The following is an 18,487-nucleotide window of genomic DNA, read 5'->3' as shown; positions in this document are numbered from 1 at the left end:
GTTTCAAAAGAAACACTTGTGTTGAATTTGTGTGCATGGAAGTCACCTTTTTTTAGGGCAGTACAAAATTCAGTCCGATCTTGCAACCAGTCATGAACGCATTGGGTCGGATTTGATCCGGTCAAAAAAATAGACAGAGACAAAAATAAGGGAAGGGACAGTGAAACGTTATAACATCTGATGTGAGTAATTTTAGTGCAAATTGAGATGTTTAATGACTATATGAAAAGAATACATTTATCTATCCACAAACTTGTTATAGATCAAACTAATTATTTATGTACTAAGAAAATATAACATTACAAAAAGAATATACTTTTAAATAAATATAGAGAGCTGATTACACTCTGAATGTAGCAATAAATTTATCTATCTTCATCAAAAAAGAAGTAGATATAGAATTTCTAGAATAATCTTCTACAAAACTACTACCACCTGAAGCTCTTGTTGCACTATTACCATTAGTATTGGACAAAGCAGAAGTTGTGGTCGTATTCCATTTTCCGACACGACCTTGAACTCCTGGTCTACTTGGTCTTGGCAAAGTGAAGGAATCACTTGATAGCATAAGATAAACTATACATGTCAATGCAAAAGGTGTACTATGTTCATCCCGTAACTATCATGATTCAGAGACATAACTTACTCGTTTTATTAAAACGAACGTCAATGCAAAAGGTGTACTATGTTCATCCAGAACTATCATGATTCAGAGACATAACTCACTCGTTTTATTAAAAAGAACCGTTTTATTAAAACGAACTAGTATTATGATTCGAGAGACGGATCGTTTTATTAAAACGAACCGTTTTATTAAAACGAACGTCAATGCAAAAGGTGTACTATGTTCATCCAGAACTATCATGATTCAGAGACATAACTTACTCGTTTTATTAAAACGAACCGTTATCATGATTCGAGACATAACTTACTCGTTTTATTAAAATTAAAACGAACCGTTTCTAGTATTATTATGTATTATGATTCACTGAGACAGAATTACTCGTTCGACAACGGGTTTGTCTAAATTTACGTGATTTACAAAAGCCATTGTCAAGCATGTACCATGAAGGCACCTTCACCATTATAAACACAGTCATACTAGTTTTTCAGTCGATGTGGGACTATTTGCGGTGCCCCTTTCTTGCTACTTTAAGCTTTAATGGAAGATAAATAAAAAATAATTCAATAACAGCTCATAACGATGATATTGTAAGAAAGCTTTTATCCAATGCCTTATAGAAGTTGAACTTTAAGTTTATGCCAATTTTATAGAGCCCATATCATTAATTAATTATGTTAATTGCATATAGTTACAAAACGACTGTTATATTTCCACAAAAGTATCTTAAACTGTCCTCGTGAGCTTAGTTCAGTTGGTTTAGACAATGCATAATATATATGTAAGGTCCGGGGTTCAAACCCCGGCCACTACAAAAAAAAAAAAAAAAGTATCTTAAACTGAATGATCATTAAACTGAATGATCATATTGAATGATCATATAAGAGAAGGTTTGAATGGTAGAATTCAATTGGTCATAATAGGTACTATATGGAACCAATTTTATATGGAACCAAGAACCAATTTTATATGGAACCTTATATGGAACCAATTTTATTAGTCTAAATAATTCGTAATCTACAACTGGTCATAATAGGTACTATATGGAACCAATTTTATATGGAACCAAGAACCAATTTTATATGGAACCTTATATGGAACCAATTTTATTAGTCTAAATAATTCGTAAGACATAAGTAATTTGATGATCGAACTGAACAATCCAGTTATATGATGCTTTTGGGATTAAAATACAAATATAGTCCAACTAGAATTTGCTTCTTTTAAATATTGAATCCAATTATATTTCTAAGAGACAATGGTACATTAGATGAACAAGGTGAATGTGGTGGCAAAAGTTCCATAAGGGGCAGCTCAGTATATACCTGATTGAAATATGCATGTACTCAGAGATATCTAATCTCACTTCGGTTAATTCTCCATCCTGATTACAACATGTTAATGTTTTTTTTTTGTCTTTGCAATGTTTTTTTTTTTTTGGTACATGTCTTTGCAATGTTTATTATCAATCTTTTATCCTTGGCACTCCAACATTATTGTTCCAAATTTGTTAATTTAAGAAATTGAATGGAGCAACGTTATTGTTTAAGGCATCACAATTATGTGAACTAAAATTATGTGCATGTTGAAGTGAACTATTTTGACCAAGGTTTGCAAAAAAGTTCATGAATAATTTGGACCACGGCGTTCAGGTTGTAAATCTCTATTTAAAAATATGACATCGATTTCCGTTTTATAAGTTTTAATTGTCTAAATTTAAGGTTAGTTTTTTGTAGTTAAAAAAAAAAATTAGATTGTCTCATCTTGACGAGCATCCACAAAATGTAGAATTCCTTCAATGCAGGGAATATGACTTCGTTACAAAATGGAGGTTTCATAAACAATATTTGATTGCAATTTTATCTATTATCAACTATCACAACCACCATCCTTTATTATTATAAAAGCTAGACTTGGTTGGCAAACGTGTTGCCCTAATTTGCCCTAATCCCTAGCATTTTTCCCTCCTAAACATGCTAATCTAATCTCACCCGTTGATTCGATCTCTATTCTCAAACTCCTCATTTTCTCTCATATAACTTAGTTAATGCTAATTGAAAACGAATAACACACTTTTAATGCAATTGAAAACGAATAACACGCTTTTAATGGCAATTGAAAACGTAGTTAATGCCAATTCGATTAACAATCCCCTCCAAACTTTTAAACCATATCCTCTCCTCATGTTAACTTGAGAAACTTTCAATATTAACGATTGCATACTAATTATCCTCTCCTACCTCATTTTTACATCAAAACGCAGTTTTATACTTAACAATGGAAATTAATGCACTAACTCTCTTAGCATTGCACTCGTTTGAAGGGTACAATGTTTCATCTTCTTTCTTGATCTCTTATGTGTTGTTTCGTTTATATTTTTCAGCTTGCGCTAATTTTTTTGAATCTTTGATCTTTTTCAACTCCATTAAATCCAAATCCTATAACGGATTTGGACAAGTTTGTTAACAGATTGTGAGTTCAATATAGAACTCTTCGACTTCGGTTCCATGTAACGGATGTGAGTGCAAGACTACTAATCTTGTGTTTTTATAAATGTAAACAATTCAAATTAAAAGTTCATTTGATCATTTTTGTCGCTTACAAATTTCATATGTATGTTTTCCGGGGTGCACTTATGTTGCCAAAAACATTTGTCTCTGATTTTGGAGCATCTCTAGGTGATTACGCAACTTTTATCGACCCCAACAACAACCAGTTTGAGGTTATGGTTGAAAGGATACGTGATAGCGTGTTTTTAACTTCTACATGGTATGGCTCGTACTGTAGCACGGGTCAATAGTCTAGTAATCTAAAACCTAGACTCTAACATATTCAAAGGGAAACTTTTTGAAACTGCACCCACATTTTAAATTTTTTAAATGTTGCAACTTAGTTAGTTGTTGCAAAGTTTTTAATTGGAGATGATTGTTAACGATTATGAGTATTGGATACGATATATATTGATATAATGACACATCATTCAATAAAAATATATGATACAATATGTTTTTTTTTAGGGAAGTATGATACAATATGTTTATGATATGTATATAAAAATACAATATAATAAATATATTATTGAAATTTAAAAAATAAATAAACATAGCTCTTAAACGTGTAAATAAGTACAATATAAAAATTGGATTCCCCATGAACTTAACTTAGTTGATAGGGACATTGCATTTTATATGTAGGGTCGGAGTTCGAACTCCAAACTCCTCACTTATTCACTTTTAAGAGGTAAATTTCTAACTAATAAACTACTTGACTAAAACACTTAGTACGCAGACTTTGAGACATTATTACTAAATATTAAACAAAAATTTGACATCTTTTTATCCATAAAACCAGCCTAAAAAGCTAACATCGTGAAATATTAAGTTTTACCGCACAACTTTTAAGATTGATTTTCTCAAAAACATATGTGAAAAGTACATATGACACTTTTTTTTTAAAACTAATATTTCACCAGAAGCAACTCTTAAGGGAAGATTGGAACTCTTAAATCCTCAATTAAATTAAAACTAAAATTAGCATAAAATTTATTTATCGAAAATGAAAACCTCTCTCTCTCCCTCTCCCTCCCTCCCTCCCCCCCCCCCTCTCTCTCTCTCTCTCTCTCTCTCTCTCTCTCTCTCTCTCTCTCTCTCTCGGTAAGGAGCAAAGCCCCACCAGAACGAAAAGAAAACCTAAACTAAAATCCCCTTGCGAAGCTTATAAAATAAAACAAGGATCGACATTTAACATTCTACAAGGTACTTCTAAAGATAGTCCGAACTTAGCTTATTTTGACAAGGAACTATCGCGACTTGGTTGGCTTCTCTCACAACATGGCTTATTTTAACATAATAAAAAAAATACTCATCAACTATTCAATGTTCCTGTCCAAACCACAACACACAACCTAACTTGATCCCTTTGAACCATGTCTCTCCAGAAAATGATTAGCATCAATTTCCAATTTCTAAACACACTTTAGAGAAAAATTCCCTCTTTCACATAAGAATCCAAAAAAACTACGACAACGGATTCGTGTAAATTTGCGTGATTTACACAATCCATTGTCAAGCATGTACCATGAAGGCACCTTCACCATTATAAACACACTCATACTAGTTTGCAATGCCTTTTAGAAGTTGAACTTTTAAGTTTATGCCAATTTTATAGAGCACATATCATTAATTAATTATGTTAATTGCTTATAGTTACAAAAAGATGTTTATGTTTCCACAAAAGTATCTTAAACTGAATGATCATATATGACAAGGTTTGAATTGTAGAATTCAATTGGTCATAACAGACACTATGCGGAACCAATTTAATTAGTCTAAATAATTCGTAGGACACAAGTAATTTGATGATCAAACTGAACAATCCAGTTATGATGCTTTTGGGATTAAAATACAAATCTAGTCCAACTAAAATTTGCTTATTTTAAATATTGAATCCAATTATATTTCTAAGAGACAATGGTACATTAGATGAACAAGGTGAATGTGGAGGCAAAAGTTCCATATATAAGGGGCAGCTCAGTTATACAAAGCCTTACCTGATTGAAATATGTACTCAGAGATATCTAATCTCACTTCGGTTAATTCTCCATCCTGATTACAACATGTTCATATTTTTTTTTGTTGTCTATGCAATGTCTATTATCAATCTTTTATCATTGTCACTCCAACATTTTTTTCCAAATTTGTTAATTTAATGCAGCAACGTTAATGTTTAAGGCATCACAATAATGTGAACTAAAATTATGTGCATGTTGAAGTCAACTATTTTGACCAAGGTTTGCGAAAAGTTCATGAATAATTTGGGCAATCTCTACTTAAAAATAAGATTCGGATTGGTAGAATTTGAGAATTTAAAAATAAGATTCGTAAACAATATTTAATTGCAATTCTATCTATTATCAACTATCACAACCACCACAATCTAAAACCAAGACTCACATATTCAAAGGGAAACTTTTTGAAACTGCACCCACATCTTAATTTTTTTAAATGTTGCAACTCCAAACTCCTTACTTATTCACTTTTAAGAGGTAAATTTTTAACTAATAAACTACTTGACTAAAAAACTTAGTACGCAGACTTTGAGACATTATTACTAAATATTAAGCAAAAATTTGACATCTTTTATCCATAAAACCAGCCTAAAAAGCTAACATCGTGAAATATTAAGTTTTAGTGCACAACTTTAAAGATTGATTTTCTCAAAAACATATGTGAAAAGTACATATGACACATTTTTTCAAAACTAATATTTCACGAGAAGCAACTCTTAAGGGAAGATTGGAACTCTTAAATCCTCAATTAAATAAAAACTAAAATTAGCATAAAATTTATTTAACGAAGATGAAAACATCTCTCTCTCTCTCTCTCTCTCTCTCTCTCAAGCTCTCTCTCTCTCTCTCGGTAAGGAGCAAAGCCCCACCGAACGAAAAGAAAACCTAAACTAAAATCCCCTTGCAAAACTTATAAAATAAAACAGGGATCGACATTTAACATTCTACAAGGTACTTCTAAAGATAGTCCGAGCTTAGCTTATTTTGACAAGGAACCATCTGCAACTTGGTTGGCTTCTCTCACAACATGGCTTATTTTAACATAATAAAAAAATCCTCATCAACTATTCAATGTTCCTGTCCAAACCACAACACACAACCTAACTTGATTTCTTTGAACCATGTCTCTCCAAAAAATAAAAATGATTAACATCAATTTCCAATTTCTAAACACACTTTTAGAGAAAAATTCTCTCTCACATTCACATAGCTACCCAAAAATCTTTGACAACAGGTTCTTGTAAATTTGTGTGATTTACAAAATCCATTGTCACGCATGTACCATGAGGGCACCTTCACCATTATAAACACGCTCATACTAGTTTTCTCTGTCGATGTGGGACTATTTGCAGTTCCCCTTTCTTGCTACTTTAAGCTTTAGTGGAAGATAAATAAAAAATAATTCAGTAGCAGCTCATAACGATGATATTGAAAGAAAGCATTTATCCAATGCCTTTTAGAAGTTGAACTTTTAAGTTTATGCCAATTTTATAGAGCACATATCATTAATTAATTATGTCAATTGCTTATAGTTACAAAAAGATGTTTATGTTTCCACAAAAGTATCTTAAACTGAATGATCATATAAACTGAATGATCATATAAGACAAGGTTTGAATGGTAGAATTCAATTGGTCATTACATGCACTATGTGGAACCAAATTAATTACTCTAAATAATTCGTAGGACATAAGTAATTTGATGATCAAATTGAACAATCCAGTTACGATGCTTTTGGGATTAAAATACAAATCTAGTCCAACTAAAATTTGCTTCTTTTAAATATTGAATCCAATTATATTTCTAAGCAAGAGACAATGGTACATTAGATGAACAAGGTAAAGTGTGGTGGCAAGAGTTCCATAAGGGGCAGCTCAGCTATACAACGCCTTACCTGATTGAAATATGAGCATCCACAAAATGTAGAATTCCTTCAATGCAGGGAATATGACTTCGTTACAAAATGGAGGTTTCATAAACAATATTTGATTGCAATTCTATCTATTATCAACTATCACAACCACCACAATCTAAAACTTAGACTCTGATATATTCAAAGGGAAACTTTTTGAAACTGCACCCACATTTTAATTTTTTTAAATGTTGCAACTTAGTTAGTTTTTTTTTTTTTTAACAAGCCAAAATGAAATTTATATTACCACTAGTGATTCATCTCGCACAAGGCGTGCAAAAGAGAATCACCAAAACAAAGTACAAAATATAGTCACTGATGCAAAAACACGGGAACCGAAGAAAAGAAAAGAAAAACAGGGAGATTACGGACAAATGCCCAAACAAGACGAGAGGGTGCTGCCACCATTCATGATAGCTAAAGACAAAAGAAAGCATATTTGCCTTAAGCCACTTTGAAACGATAACAATTTGACCCTTTTTGCTAAATAATTAGAATTTGCAACCTTCGATGAAAAACCCTATTGTTCCTTTCCTTCCGGATAACCCAAACACAAGCCGTCCAAATTATCTGAAAGAACGTGTGAGAAGATCGAGGTAACCCGGCCATCGACCAAGGCGATGAAAATGATTCTGCTCCGGAAGGGGCGACGAAGGATAAGTGAAGCCACTTCAAAACCGCAGACCACACGTTGCTAAAAGGGACGCAACTAAAGAGGAGGTGATCCGCGGTTTCTTGGGTGCCACACCCACCCACACAAATGTTATCATCGATGTGGATAATATGATGCGGACGAGATTGTCTTTGGTCGGAAGCATGTTACAAAAAAGTCTCCAAACAAACAAAGAAACCTTAAGCGGAACTTGCTTAAGCCAAACATCAACGGACGGGCTATGATCAAGAGGTGCATCAACCATCGTGAGAAATCGATACGTCCTTTTAACGTAATAGCCATTAATGGGATCAAGAGACCACCTCCATCTGTCAAGGATATGATCCTGCAAAATAATATCATGCAACAAAACGAGCACTCCGAAACACACTCCCCCTCCCAAGCTAACAAGCGCCTCCGCCACACCCAAACAGCCCCCGCTCCTCCCACCCCCGCCTCTCCATATCCTTCACGGTTACCCACCTATCGGTAGCTAGATCAAAAAGGCGAGGGAATTTGTACCAAAGCGGGACTCCGCCCACCCAATTATCTGTCCAAAAATAAGTGCTACTACCATCACCCACCACCCTCCGGATATTAGCCTCAAACCAATTGCCCACCCCCAACCCAACACCATCGCGGATACCCCGAAACATCCGCCACCACACCGAACTCTCCCTACCACCAACCTGCAAACGGCCTCCCTCCTCCCCGTACCGAGCCTTCAAGACTCGATACCAAAGGCCCTCTCTATCCAACATGCAACTTAGTTAGTTGTTGCAAAGTTTTTGATTGGAGATGATTGTTAACGGTTAGGAGTATTGGATACGATATATATTGATACAATGACACATCATTCAATAAAAATATATGATATGATATGTTTAAGATATGTATATAAAAATATAATATAAAATATAATAAATATATTATTGAAATTTAAAAAATAAATAAATATAGCTCTTAAACGCGTAAATATAAGTACAATATAAAAATTGGAGTCTCCGTGAGCTTAACTTAGTTGATAGGGACATTGCATTTTATATATAGGGGTCGAAGTTCGAACTTCGAACACCTCACTTGCTTACCTTAAGAGGTGAATTTCTAACTAATAGACTACTTGACTAAAAAAAAACTTAGTACGCACACTTTAAGACAATATTACTAAATATTAAACAAAAATTTGACATCTTTTATCTATAAAACCAGCCTAAAAAGCTAACATGGTGAAATATTTAGTTTTTGTGCACAACTTTAAAGATTGATTTTCTCAAAAACATATGTGAAAAGTACATATGACACATTTTTTCTTGAAATTGGTATCACATATTTTAAACAATTTTTGAAATGATTGCTTTCTTGATTCTAAGATTTCACACAGTATTTTTAGATAAGTGTTTGTGGTCCTCGTGAAACTTGCATTTCAGTTGGTATGGACAATGCATAAAATATGCAAGGTCCGGGGTTTGAAAAACCCCGGCCACCACCAAAAAAAGATAAGTGATTATCAAATATCACGTGTAACAAGTTGGACTTATTGGCTAAGGAAACAGTGCATGCGAAGGCTTCAAACACCTGTAAATTCACTTAGAGGATTCATAATTTTCGTAGTGAATTTTCTAAAGCTTGTGATCTTCTTAGCTAAATTAATTTGATTGATATACACTCAGAAAGCATTTAATGTGCAACAAGGTACTTCCGTTTGAAGCCCTTCATTGAGGTACATAAAATGCCAAGAACTTGAGTAAAGCATAATTCATTAAGGTACATAAAATGTGTTGTGATACTATCCGATGAAGAGAAATATAAATTGGATTGTTTGAGAATTGCATGTGTGACAATATTATGAAATCAGACTTAGTTATAGTCTTAGAAGTAAAATAATTTTTTTATCAAAAAAAAAAAGAAGTAAAATAATTTTTTTAACTTAACTATTTTAATATCATGATAGGTGGTTGTAGTTCTATGTTTTATCATAGGTTTCGGTTGAGTGATACCTCATGGTCTAGGAAAGTTTTAGATCATGTGTATTTTGTCCCTTTAAGATTACAACATGGGAGTACTCCTTGCATAAAACTCTTCGCATGCATAAAATCACATGGGAGTACTCCTTGGTTAATTTTTGGGTGTCTTATGCTTTTCAACTCATTTAAAAAGTGTTTTTGTGTATTTGAATCGATTCAAAAGTCAAAATTGATTGTTTGAATCGATTCAAAGAAAACATGGAGTTATGGCTCTATATTGAATTGATTCACTCTTCATACGCTGTCGAGATTCAAATCTAATCATCTGAATCGATTCGGCATATGCGTGAATTGATTTAGACATTGTATTTTCGAAAAATTAAGGAAATTTTTACACTTTGTACTCAGAGATATAAATATAACTTAACCTCATTTGACCCTGAATTCATTCATTACTTTTCTCTCTTCTCTCATTCTCTCAAAAACATAAGAAAACACTTTCTTCATAATTCTTTGTTAGAATTTGAATCTAGATCTAGAAGGACGTGTAGCTTGTGTAATGGTTTGAATCTTTCAAGAAATTTGAGGTGCTCAAAGTTCCAAAGGACACAAGAATTTGAGGTGCTCGTGGTCTGCCGAAATTGGAGGCAATGATGATACATCCGAAATTAAGAGAGAAGATGGCAATCTAATTATAATATTTAATTTTAATATTCGTTTTTTTACATAATCTAATTATAATATTCTTAGTGCCTCATTTCATTCATTTCAACAGCTTATAGAAAGTAAAAAAATAAAAAATACAATTATTGGCATAAAGTATATTAAATATATTATTTACTAGTGTAATAATTCATTATTCCCTACATGGTGTTTGTATACTCTGATGGGTCTCATACTCATACAATTAGTGTCATCACTCGAAAAAATATAAATATCTACATCGGCAGTTAATGCACTTCCACATCCGAGGAAATGTCCATAAGTAAGTGTTTGGACAATCTAAACGAGTTTTACATGGGATATATGCTGTAATAAAAAATAAAATAAAAAAGACAATCAAATATTGTTACTACAAACAAGATAAAATATTGTATACATACTTCAAAAGCAAAGAAGTAAATTCGTAAAGGATGAAAAAATAGTTTACCGTAAACTTTCTTTGCAATAATTAGAAATAGAAAAACAAATAAAATCATAGCATAAATAAAATTGAGAGTTTTAGCCATATTTTTCTCTCTTTGCATGTAACAAACAAAAAAATTATTTGATAAATTTATAATGTATAAAACACATGTTGAGCTAAAAACAATTAAATATGTATAGCTCTTAAGTAGTTGAAAAGAAGAAGAAAAAAAACTCCCTAAAATAAGAATAATTACTAGATGTCTCTTCAGTAGATCATTAAGTTGTGTTTTTCACTTTAGCACATTCAAGAAAGGGGTAACTTAAAAAACTTGTTAATCATTAAAATTCATTCTTTATTAATTAATTTTTCAACTTTTGAGGATAGAAAAGGAAATTTTAAATAAAAAAGAATAATTGGAACATTACAGAGTATTTTGTATGTGTAATGCACAATTGACGTGACAACATAGTTATGCACAAGTTAAACATATTGTATTCGCCACTAATGCACAAGTTAAACATGGTGTTTGACATTATTGGCGGATAAATCCGCCACTAATACTACTTTATGCATTATCGAGGGTTTATTTTACCGGTAATGTTATTATGGGTTTTTTCGCATTATTGAGGGTCTAGATCACCACCAATTACTGAAGGTACGAATCCGCCAATAATGCAATTTTGAATTTGCCACTAATTTGGAGAATTCCTATAGTTGTAGGATTTTATTTATATAAAATCATTTGATCATAGAGAATGAGTCTAAAGATTTTAATAGCGGCATTTCTTCAACATTCTCATTCACATAAATCATATGACTCACAATGAATAACAAAATAGATTATGATTCATGCGTTCATAGTAAGCTGTTTTAGAAAGAGACTTCTCGTTATGCTTTCGCAATTTATAATTTGATGTCTCCAAAAAAGTAAATTCGTATACAAAATAATTTGGTATTGATTACTAAAAAAATAGTTTTTTTTTGTAAAAAACAAAAATAGTTTTTAGAAATGATTTATTTTCGAAAAGACATCATTATGATATCCACAAATGTTTTGCAAATCCAATGTCATGACTAAATTTTCCTAACCAGAAAATTTGTTGTTTGATTTATTCTACTATTCGTCAAACAAGTTGATCGATCGAGATAAATGCTAATTCCATGGTGCCTTGCAGTTTAAGGAATAGATGGTAAAACTGTAAATTGATGTTGAATGAAATGAACTTTGCAGTAACGCATATATACAGGGAGGGCAATCAATATGCAGATAAATTAGCTTCCATAGGTTTAACAATCACTGAACTTACTATTTCAACCAATTTTCCAGGCTTTTTATGTAACTTGTTTGTTCATGATAGATAGACTTGGTATGCCTGGCTACAAGTTTATCAATTTTTAGGGGATTTTGGTTTATGTCTCCCTTCTATTTTGTTTCTCTTTCTTTGATAAAATATTTTGGGGTTGGATGCACCTCTTTGGTTAAAAAATAAAGTTGGAGATGACTAGTGGTAACTCTATCTCGAATGAAATGATAACCAAACATTGTGTTTGGTCCAAGCATGAAACACTAGATTATGAGCCAACTGAATTGGACTTTTGTTGTCACAAAAGAGGAGTGGAAGATGTTCAAGTTGAATACAGAGGACATGGAGGAGATGTTGGAGCCATGTTGATTCAACATCTATGGTTCTCAGCGACATATATTCAGCTTCGCCGCTCGAATGAGAGACCATCCCATGATATATAATTTGATCCGAGAAAGATGCAATAACCAATAGTACTTCTCCGAGTAGTTGGACAACCTATCCAATCTGCATAAAAAAAAAAAATCAAGCGTTGTTGAGCTTCGAGATAAATATTGAAGGACGTGTGTTTAAAGTTCCTTTGATATATCGCAAAATGCGTTTGATTGCACATATGTCCTTTTTGTTGGATCTTGAAAATGGCTCATTGACAGCATGTGTAATGTCTGATCTTGTGAGTGTAAGATATTGGAGAGAGCCACATAAACGACAGTATTTGGGCAAAGTCCATGTTGATTCATTGAGCAAGATCAGATATGAAGCTTAGGTTTTGTTTCTAAATTTTGTGAGTGTAATGTTTGAGTTTCATCACACCAAAGCTTAGGTTTTGTTTCTAAATGTTGATTTTCCTTTCATGAATTGTTAACATTTTGTTCAAGTTGTCTTTGATTCTGAATTTTTTTGTGATTTTCAAAAAAAATAAAATACTTTGGCCTAGTTTATCAAATGTAGCTTTTGATATATTATTTGTCATAGGATGAAAATTATCTGCTTATTTATAAATTTTATTCAGTGTTTGATTTAGAAGGGAAGAAAATGCAAATGTCTTGCCATGAAAAGGTTATTGTTATCAATACATCAATACTTTTGGTTAAAAAACTATTTAGTAGTTTGAGTTTTCAGTTAAATGTATATATAAACACCAGCTAATATGGGAGTTTTTGAATTGGGATATGTAAATCAGAACTTATTGTTATATATTGTTTGATTCAACATCACAATTCACAATAAACAGAATAATCTTTTATGTAATCAATCAAGAGCTTTAGGTCAGATCACTTATAGAACTTCAAACATACTATAAGCTATTCCTTTGAACTTCAACCAAATACATGTTTGGTTTCACATTAGACATTATGAAATCGGATTATTTTAAGTGTGTGATTTTAGTACAAATTGAGATGTTTTATAATTATATGAAAAGAATACATTTAGCTATCCACAAACTTGTTATAGATCAAACTAATTATTTATGTACTAAGAAAATATAACATTACAAAAAGAATATACCTTTAAATAAATATAGAGAGCTGATTACACTCTATGAATGTAGCAGTATATTTATCTACCTTCATCAAAAGAAGAAGTAGAGATAGAATTTCTAGAATAATCTTCTACAAAACTACTACCACCTGAAGCTCTTGTTGCACTACTACCATTATTAGTATTGGACAAAGCAGAAGTAGTCGTTGTATTCCATTTTCCGACACGACCTTGAACTCCTGGTCTACTTGGTCTTGGCAAAGTGAAAGAATCGCTTGATAGCATAAGATTAACTGAATTCATGTCCGGTCTTTCTCCTAGACTTGCTTGACAGCATAATAAACCTAGCTGAATGCACATTGCAGCTTCATCGCCGTTGTATTTACCGATGCTTTGGTCTACTAAGTCCATAATCTTCCCTCCTTGATAAAGTTTCCATGCCTACAAATAGGTTAACCAAAAAAATCGTAAAAAATGTGAAAGAAATTGTCACATTATGGTAAGAAGTTTCATGTATATTCCCTTCGACAATATAAATCAACAAACAGGGATCTAAACATGTCAATGCAAAGCTTGTAATCTGTTCATCAAGAACAAGTATCATGATTCAGACATAGAACTTACTCGCTTTATTAATCCTAAGCATATATTTAGAGGCGGGTTGTACGGTATGCTGGATCACCTAGTTAGGTGGTCCACAGTGGATTAGTACTTAAAAACAGTCTGAAACTAAACAATAATCAACGACATCCCTTGGAAGTAAGAAACCTGGGTCCTCTTCTTTCTTACGACTGAGACAATAACCTGATTGGTGTGTATTCGACAAAAATAAGAAAAAATGAATGAGTTGAATTTTGATACACACAGATTCGTTTTTTCTCATTTTTCCTTAACGCCTGCCGATCAAGTCAGTGTTTCAGCTATGAGCACAAAGAGGATTGAAAACTTCTACATCCGAATGGCAACAGCCATTTGCGTTAAGGTTTCAGACTATTTTCATGTAGGGTAGAATTTATCTATGTTTAGAAAATATAAATATTGCAACAGCTGATGATTAATTTATTACAAGATTCTTAGCTCACGAGAATAATAAGCACATACTAAATTTGCTTTCACGCTTTCTATGAGAACAACTTACATAGCTTAGGAGATCTGCCTTTTCTGCATCAAGCTTCACATCATGGTTTTTTCTCCCACTTACTATTTCCAACACCAACACTCCATAACTGAAAACATCAGTCTTCACAGAAAGATATCCACGAAATGCATATTCAGGAGCCATGTAACCACTAAGATTCATCAACATAAAAAAGAATAAGGATTTCTACATCAGAATATTAAAAAACAACAAACAAGTGGCAAAACAAAACTACTCACTGTGTACCGGAAATCCTAAATGTCTGCACGTGAGTATCCTCTCCAGGAAACAGCCTTGCCAAACCAAAGTCTGAAATTTTTGGATTTAATTTCTCGTCAAGCAATATGTTACTGGCTTTAATGTCTCTGTGAATTATTCTTTCCGGGGCCTCTTCATGCAGGTAGAGAAGTCCTCTTGCAATACCGGTAACTATTCGATATCGTGTCATCCAATCCAAAGACCTCTTTTTATCTGAAAATCATTATATATATATATATATATATATATATATATATATATATAATTGTTGTCAATCATTGTTGGGAAACGATCAGAAAACATAGGAGAAATAGAATTTTGGACAAGTTACTCAATGTCTACTAGAAATTGTTTTTAATACCAAAAAGAAAGTGATCAAGGCTTTTATTTGGTAGATACTCATAGACAAGCATCTTTTCTGGTCCTTCTGCACAACAACCTAGTAAAGTGACTAAATTTTTGTGCTGAATTCTTAGCAATAGCCTAACTTCGTTGGTAAATTCTCGAATTCCTTGTCTAGATTCCATTGACAGCTTTTTAATAGCTACTTCTTCACCATTAGGCATCAACCCCTGCAGAAAAACATGCATAATTTAGTCAAATGTCGGTTAAAAAAAATAAATAAAAAAAATTGTAACTTGTGAGATCCAGATATCTTAATTTTCTCGTGTTGTGCATGATTTGGTTTTCATTTTAAAAAGATCAACTGCATAATAGCAAGCCATCTAAATCGTGATTTTGTTGCAATCTTCAATTGCAATTGCAATCTCAAGAAAAGATTTCCAAGGTCTCTACAATCGCCTCGGTTGCATTTGTCCAAATTTTCTGCGATATCAAGGATTGCAACCATGACCGCAATTCAAATCTTAGGCCTAAATTACAAATTTGGATCTTCTACAGTCAAGACAACATACATTCACGTAATCAATGAATCTGGACCATTAGTTTCATTCATAACTCCACATCATCTCTTACTGGTTCCCAAATGGATGAATCCATGAGATAAAATTTACTGACTGTCTTAGAATTTTGGATCGAGCCTAACTCAACCTCACAAAACGACTTGTAAGGTGAGAAATGTCTCTCACTTATAAACACTTTTTTCAGACCATATCTCATCCAATGTGGAACTCTCTCAACAGACAACATGAATGTATGTTGCCATGAATGCAGGAATCTGAATCCCTAAATTACCACAACACTTTAAGGGAAGATTGGAACCCTACATCGTCGATAAAATAAAAACCAAAAGAGAGTTAGAAATACAAACAGGAATTCACATAAACGTTCTACAGGGGAATTCCAAAGATAGCCTGAACTTAGCTAGACTATCTGCGACTTGGTTGGCCTCTCTCACAATATGACTTATTTTGACATAATCTAAATCCATATCAACTCTTCAATATTCCTGACCAAACCGCAGCTAGTCTGGGTCAGCACACAACCTGAGTTGATTGCCTTAACGGCTACAAGGAATCCAATTTTCACAACAAATGCTCTAATCCCTTCTCTTTAACCAACTGCAGACTCCAAAGAACAGGTCACAGTTTAGCTTTAGCCACAGAGCAAGATCCCAATTTAACAGCAAAAGCCCAAAGAAAACAACCATTTGAGTCCCTCACAACACCACCGCCTGCTACCTTCAAACCCAACTGAGAAACTGCAGCGTCACAGTTTATTTTTATCAGACCGGACGGAGGGGGAGTCCACACAATAGGCTTCATTACTCTGCTACTTAAAGAGCATGATCATTGATAGGCTTTAAGCTCTATTTCATTATTTGCTGTCCAAAATTCCCTAACCATATTCTCAGATTGGTAAATAATGCACCCCGTGGAGTGATTCCCACTAACGAAAACAACATTGTCACGATTGCACCAAACACGGGCCAGAGTGGCTATGAACAAAACTGTACAGGGCCCCAAACCTGCAGCTACATCATTGTTAACCAAGTTTTCAGACAATCATCACTACTGTTGTTTGTATAGAAAAATGTTTCCTGCAATGGACATCTGGAAATGCAACCATACAGATTTGCCTCTCCCACAGTCCATAAAAACATGAAGCTCGGTTTCCTTGCCTATCTGGGGCTAGCTTACATAAAGGACATGTCTCAACATTAGTCATGCCACGCTTTTTTCTAACAGAATTTGTCATTAAAACACCTCTTTCAAACTTCCAAAGCAACAGTTTGATTCTCTCAGGCCCTTTCCATTGCCAAAATATCTTAAACAAAGGATTTGGTTGGCGAAGGCTAGTTTGTAACAAATAATCATAGGCTGAAGCAATTGTAAACGTTCGTTCCATCAGAATGATTCCAACCAATATGATTATCTTCTTTTTACACGCTATTGTATTATAGCATAGCCTTATAGGATTGATTACATTCCATATATGCATAATATCAATGAGAAATTTAACACTTCCCTTCACTAATGCCTAACATCTATTCATCCCAAAAGTAATATGTAACTTCAAGTCAATTCAATTCAAATTCATCATCACAATTAAACTATCACAATTAAATTATTAATTTTATCATTAACAATTAAACTATCTTTTTTTTTGTCTTAACCCTCTAGTTCCAAGGGAAAGGGGCTCTGATAATCCGAATTTCAGCCCAAGGTAAGTAATGTTTGACCAAGATTGTCACAACCAGGATACGACACGGACACGTTGAGACCGATATTAATTTGAAAAAAAAATCATAATTCAATGTAATTATCGGTGTCGATCACTTGACACGTCTTCGATAAATGTATAAATGTCTGGTGCTAAAGTCTTTAACTGAACTCATTAACGACTTGAGCTCAATTACTTCATTAAAATTAAACTATCTTTCATTGAAGAAATAAATAAATCCCTTTCATATATCAATTAAAAAAACAATTTTATTGGATTCTAAAAGAAAAAAATATAAAAAATTAAAAGTAGAAATGTAACCTTATAAACAGGACCAAAGCCACCACGACCAAGTTGATTAAGCTCAGAGAAGAAATTGGTAGCAAGCTGAAGAGTACTCAACTCAAACAACAGATTACAAGAGTCACCAGCATCCACCGTGTCTTTATCATCATCCTCGCCATCTTCGGAGTCTGTGCCATGCTTCTTCTGCAAGCAGAAACATAGCCTGGAGAAGAACATGATATAGTCAACAGAAAAGTCAACGCGGATTTGGTGGAGGAAAGAGAAAGTACTACGCACGTTGTGTAGATTTTTGTTGTCCATGTTTGTACTTTGAAATGATGTCTCAACTTATAGTTTACTTTCTCTTCAACTACTATTTTCACAAGGTAGTTGTTGGTTACGTGTCAAATTATCTGTCATTGACAAATTTTTCGAAAGACCTTGGTGGAACAAGTTTTAGTCAAATTTATTTAATCTTTTGAAGAAACTCTGGATTTCCAAGTACCAACGTCTTGAATAAACAATATTTATCTTTCTTTTTTAAATTGAAGG

At 33.1% G+C, this 18,487-nt stretch overlaps 1 protein-coding gene and 1 long non-coding RNA gene across 3 annotated transcripts; both read right to left on the bottom strand.

Annotated features, from left to right (window-relative positions):
• Nucleotides 1-299: 299 nt before the first annotated feature.
• LOC146918241 (cysteine-rich receptor-like protein kinase 44) lies at nucleotides 300-18,256 on the bottom strand. 2 transcript variants are annotated; one of them, XM_085719876.1, is made up of 6 exons: nucleotides 17,972-18,256; nucleotides 15,390-15,600; nucleotides 15,010-15,241; nucleotides 14,771-14,921; nucleotides 13,719-14,073; nucleotides 300-373 (listed from the first exon to the last, which is right to left on the bottom strand). In XM_085719876.1, exons 1-6 carry the CDS (start codon nucleotides 18,254-18,256, stop codon nucleotides 366-368), a joined length of 1,242 nt encoding a protein of 413 aa, XP_085576002.1. In that variant the 3' UTR covers nucleotides 300-365. The 2 variants fall into 2 exon arrangements, with proteins under 2 accessions (XP_085576002.1, XP_085576001.1); XM_085719875.1 differs by lacking the exon at nucleotides 300-373 and having other exon boundaries at nucleotides 13,534-14,073.
• LOC146918242 (uncharacterized) lies at nucleotides 10,399-11,007 on the bottom strand. Its single transcript, XR_015016081.1, has 2 exons — nucleotides 10,868-11,007; nucleotides 10,399-10,746 (listed from the first exon to the last, which is right to left on the bottom strand). It is a non-coding gene; the product is annotated as an uncharacterized LOC146918242 (long non-coding RNA).
• Nucleotides 18,257-18,487: the final 231 nt, after the last annotated feature.

The sequence above is a fragment of the Medicago sativa genome, chromosome 6 (genome assembly GCF_051527215.1).
Source record: "Medicago sativa cultivar Bolivia chromosome 6, Bolivia_mono, whole genome shotgun sequence".
Taxonomy (NCBI): domain Eukaryota; kingdom Viridiplantae; phylum Streptophyta; class Magnoliopsida; order Fabales; family Fabaceae; genus Medicago; species Medicago sativa.
This window is presented reverse-complemented; position numbering and strand designations above follow the sequence as displayed.

Coding starts and splice junctions, on each gene's coding strand:
- LOC146918241 (XM_085719876.1), bottom strand. CDS start 18,256: ATGGACAACAAAAATCTACACAACGTGCGTAGTACTTTCTCTTTCCTC. Junction 15,601..17,971: donor GCTTTGGTCCTGTTTATAAG/GTTACATTTCTA, acceptor GTTTTTCTGCAG/GGGTTGATGCCTAATGGTGA. Junction 14,922..15,009: donor TTTAGGATTTCCGGTACACA/GTGAGTAGTTTT, acceptor GATGAATCTTAG/TGGTTACATGGCTCCTGAAT.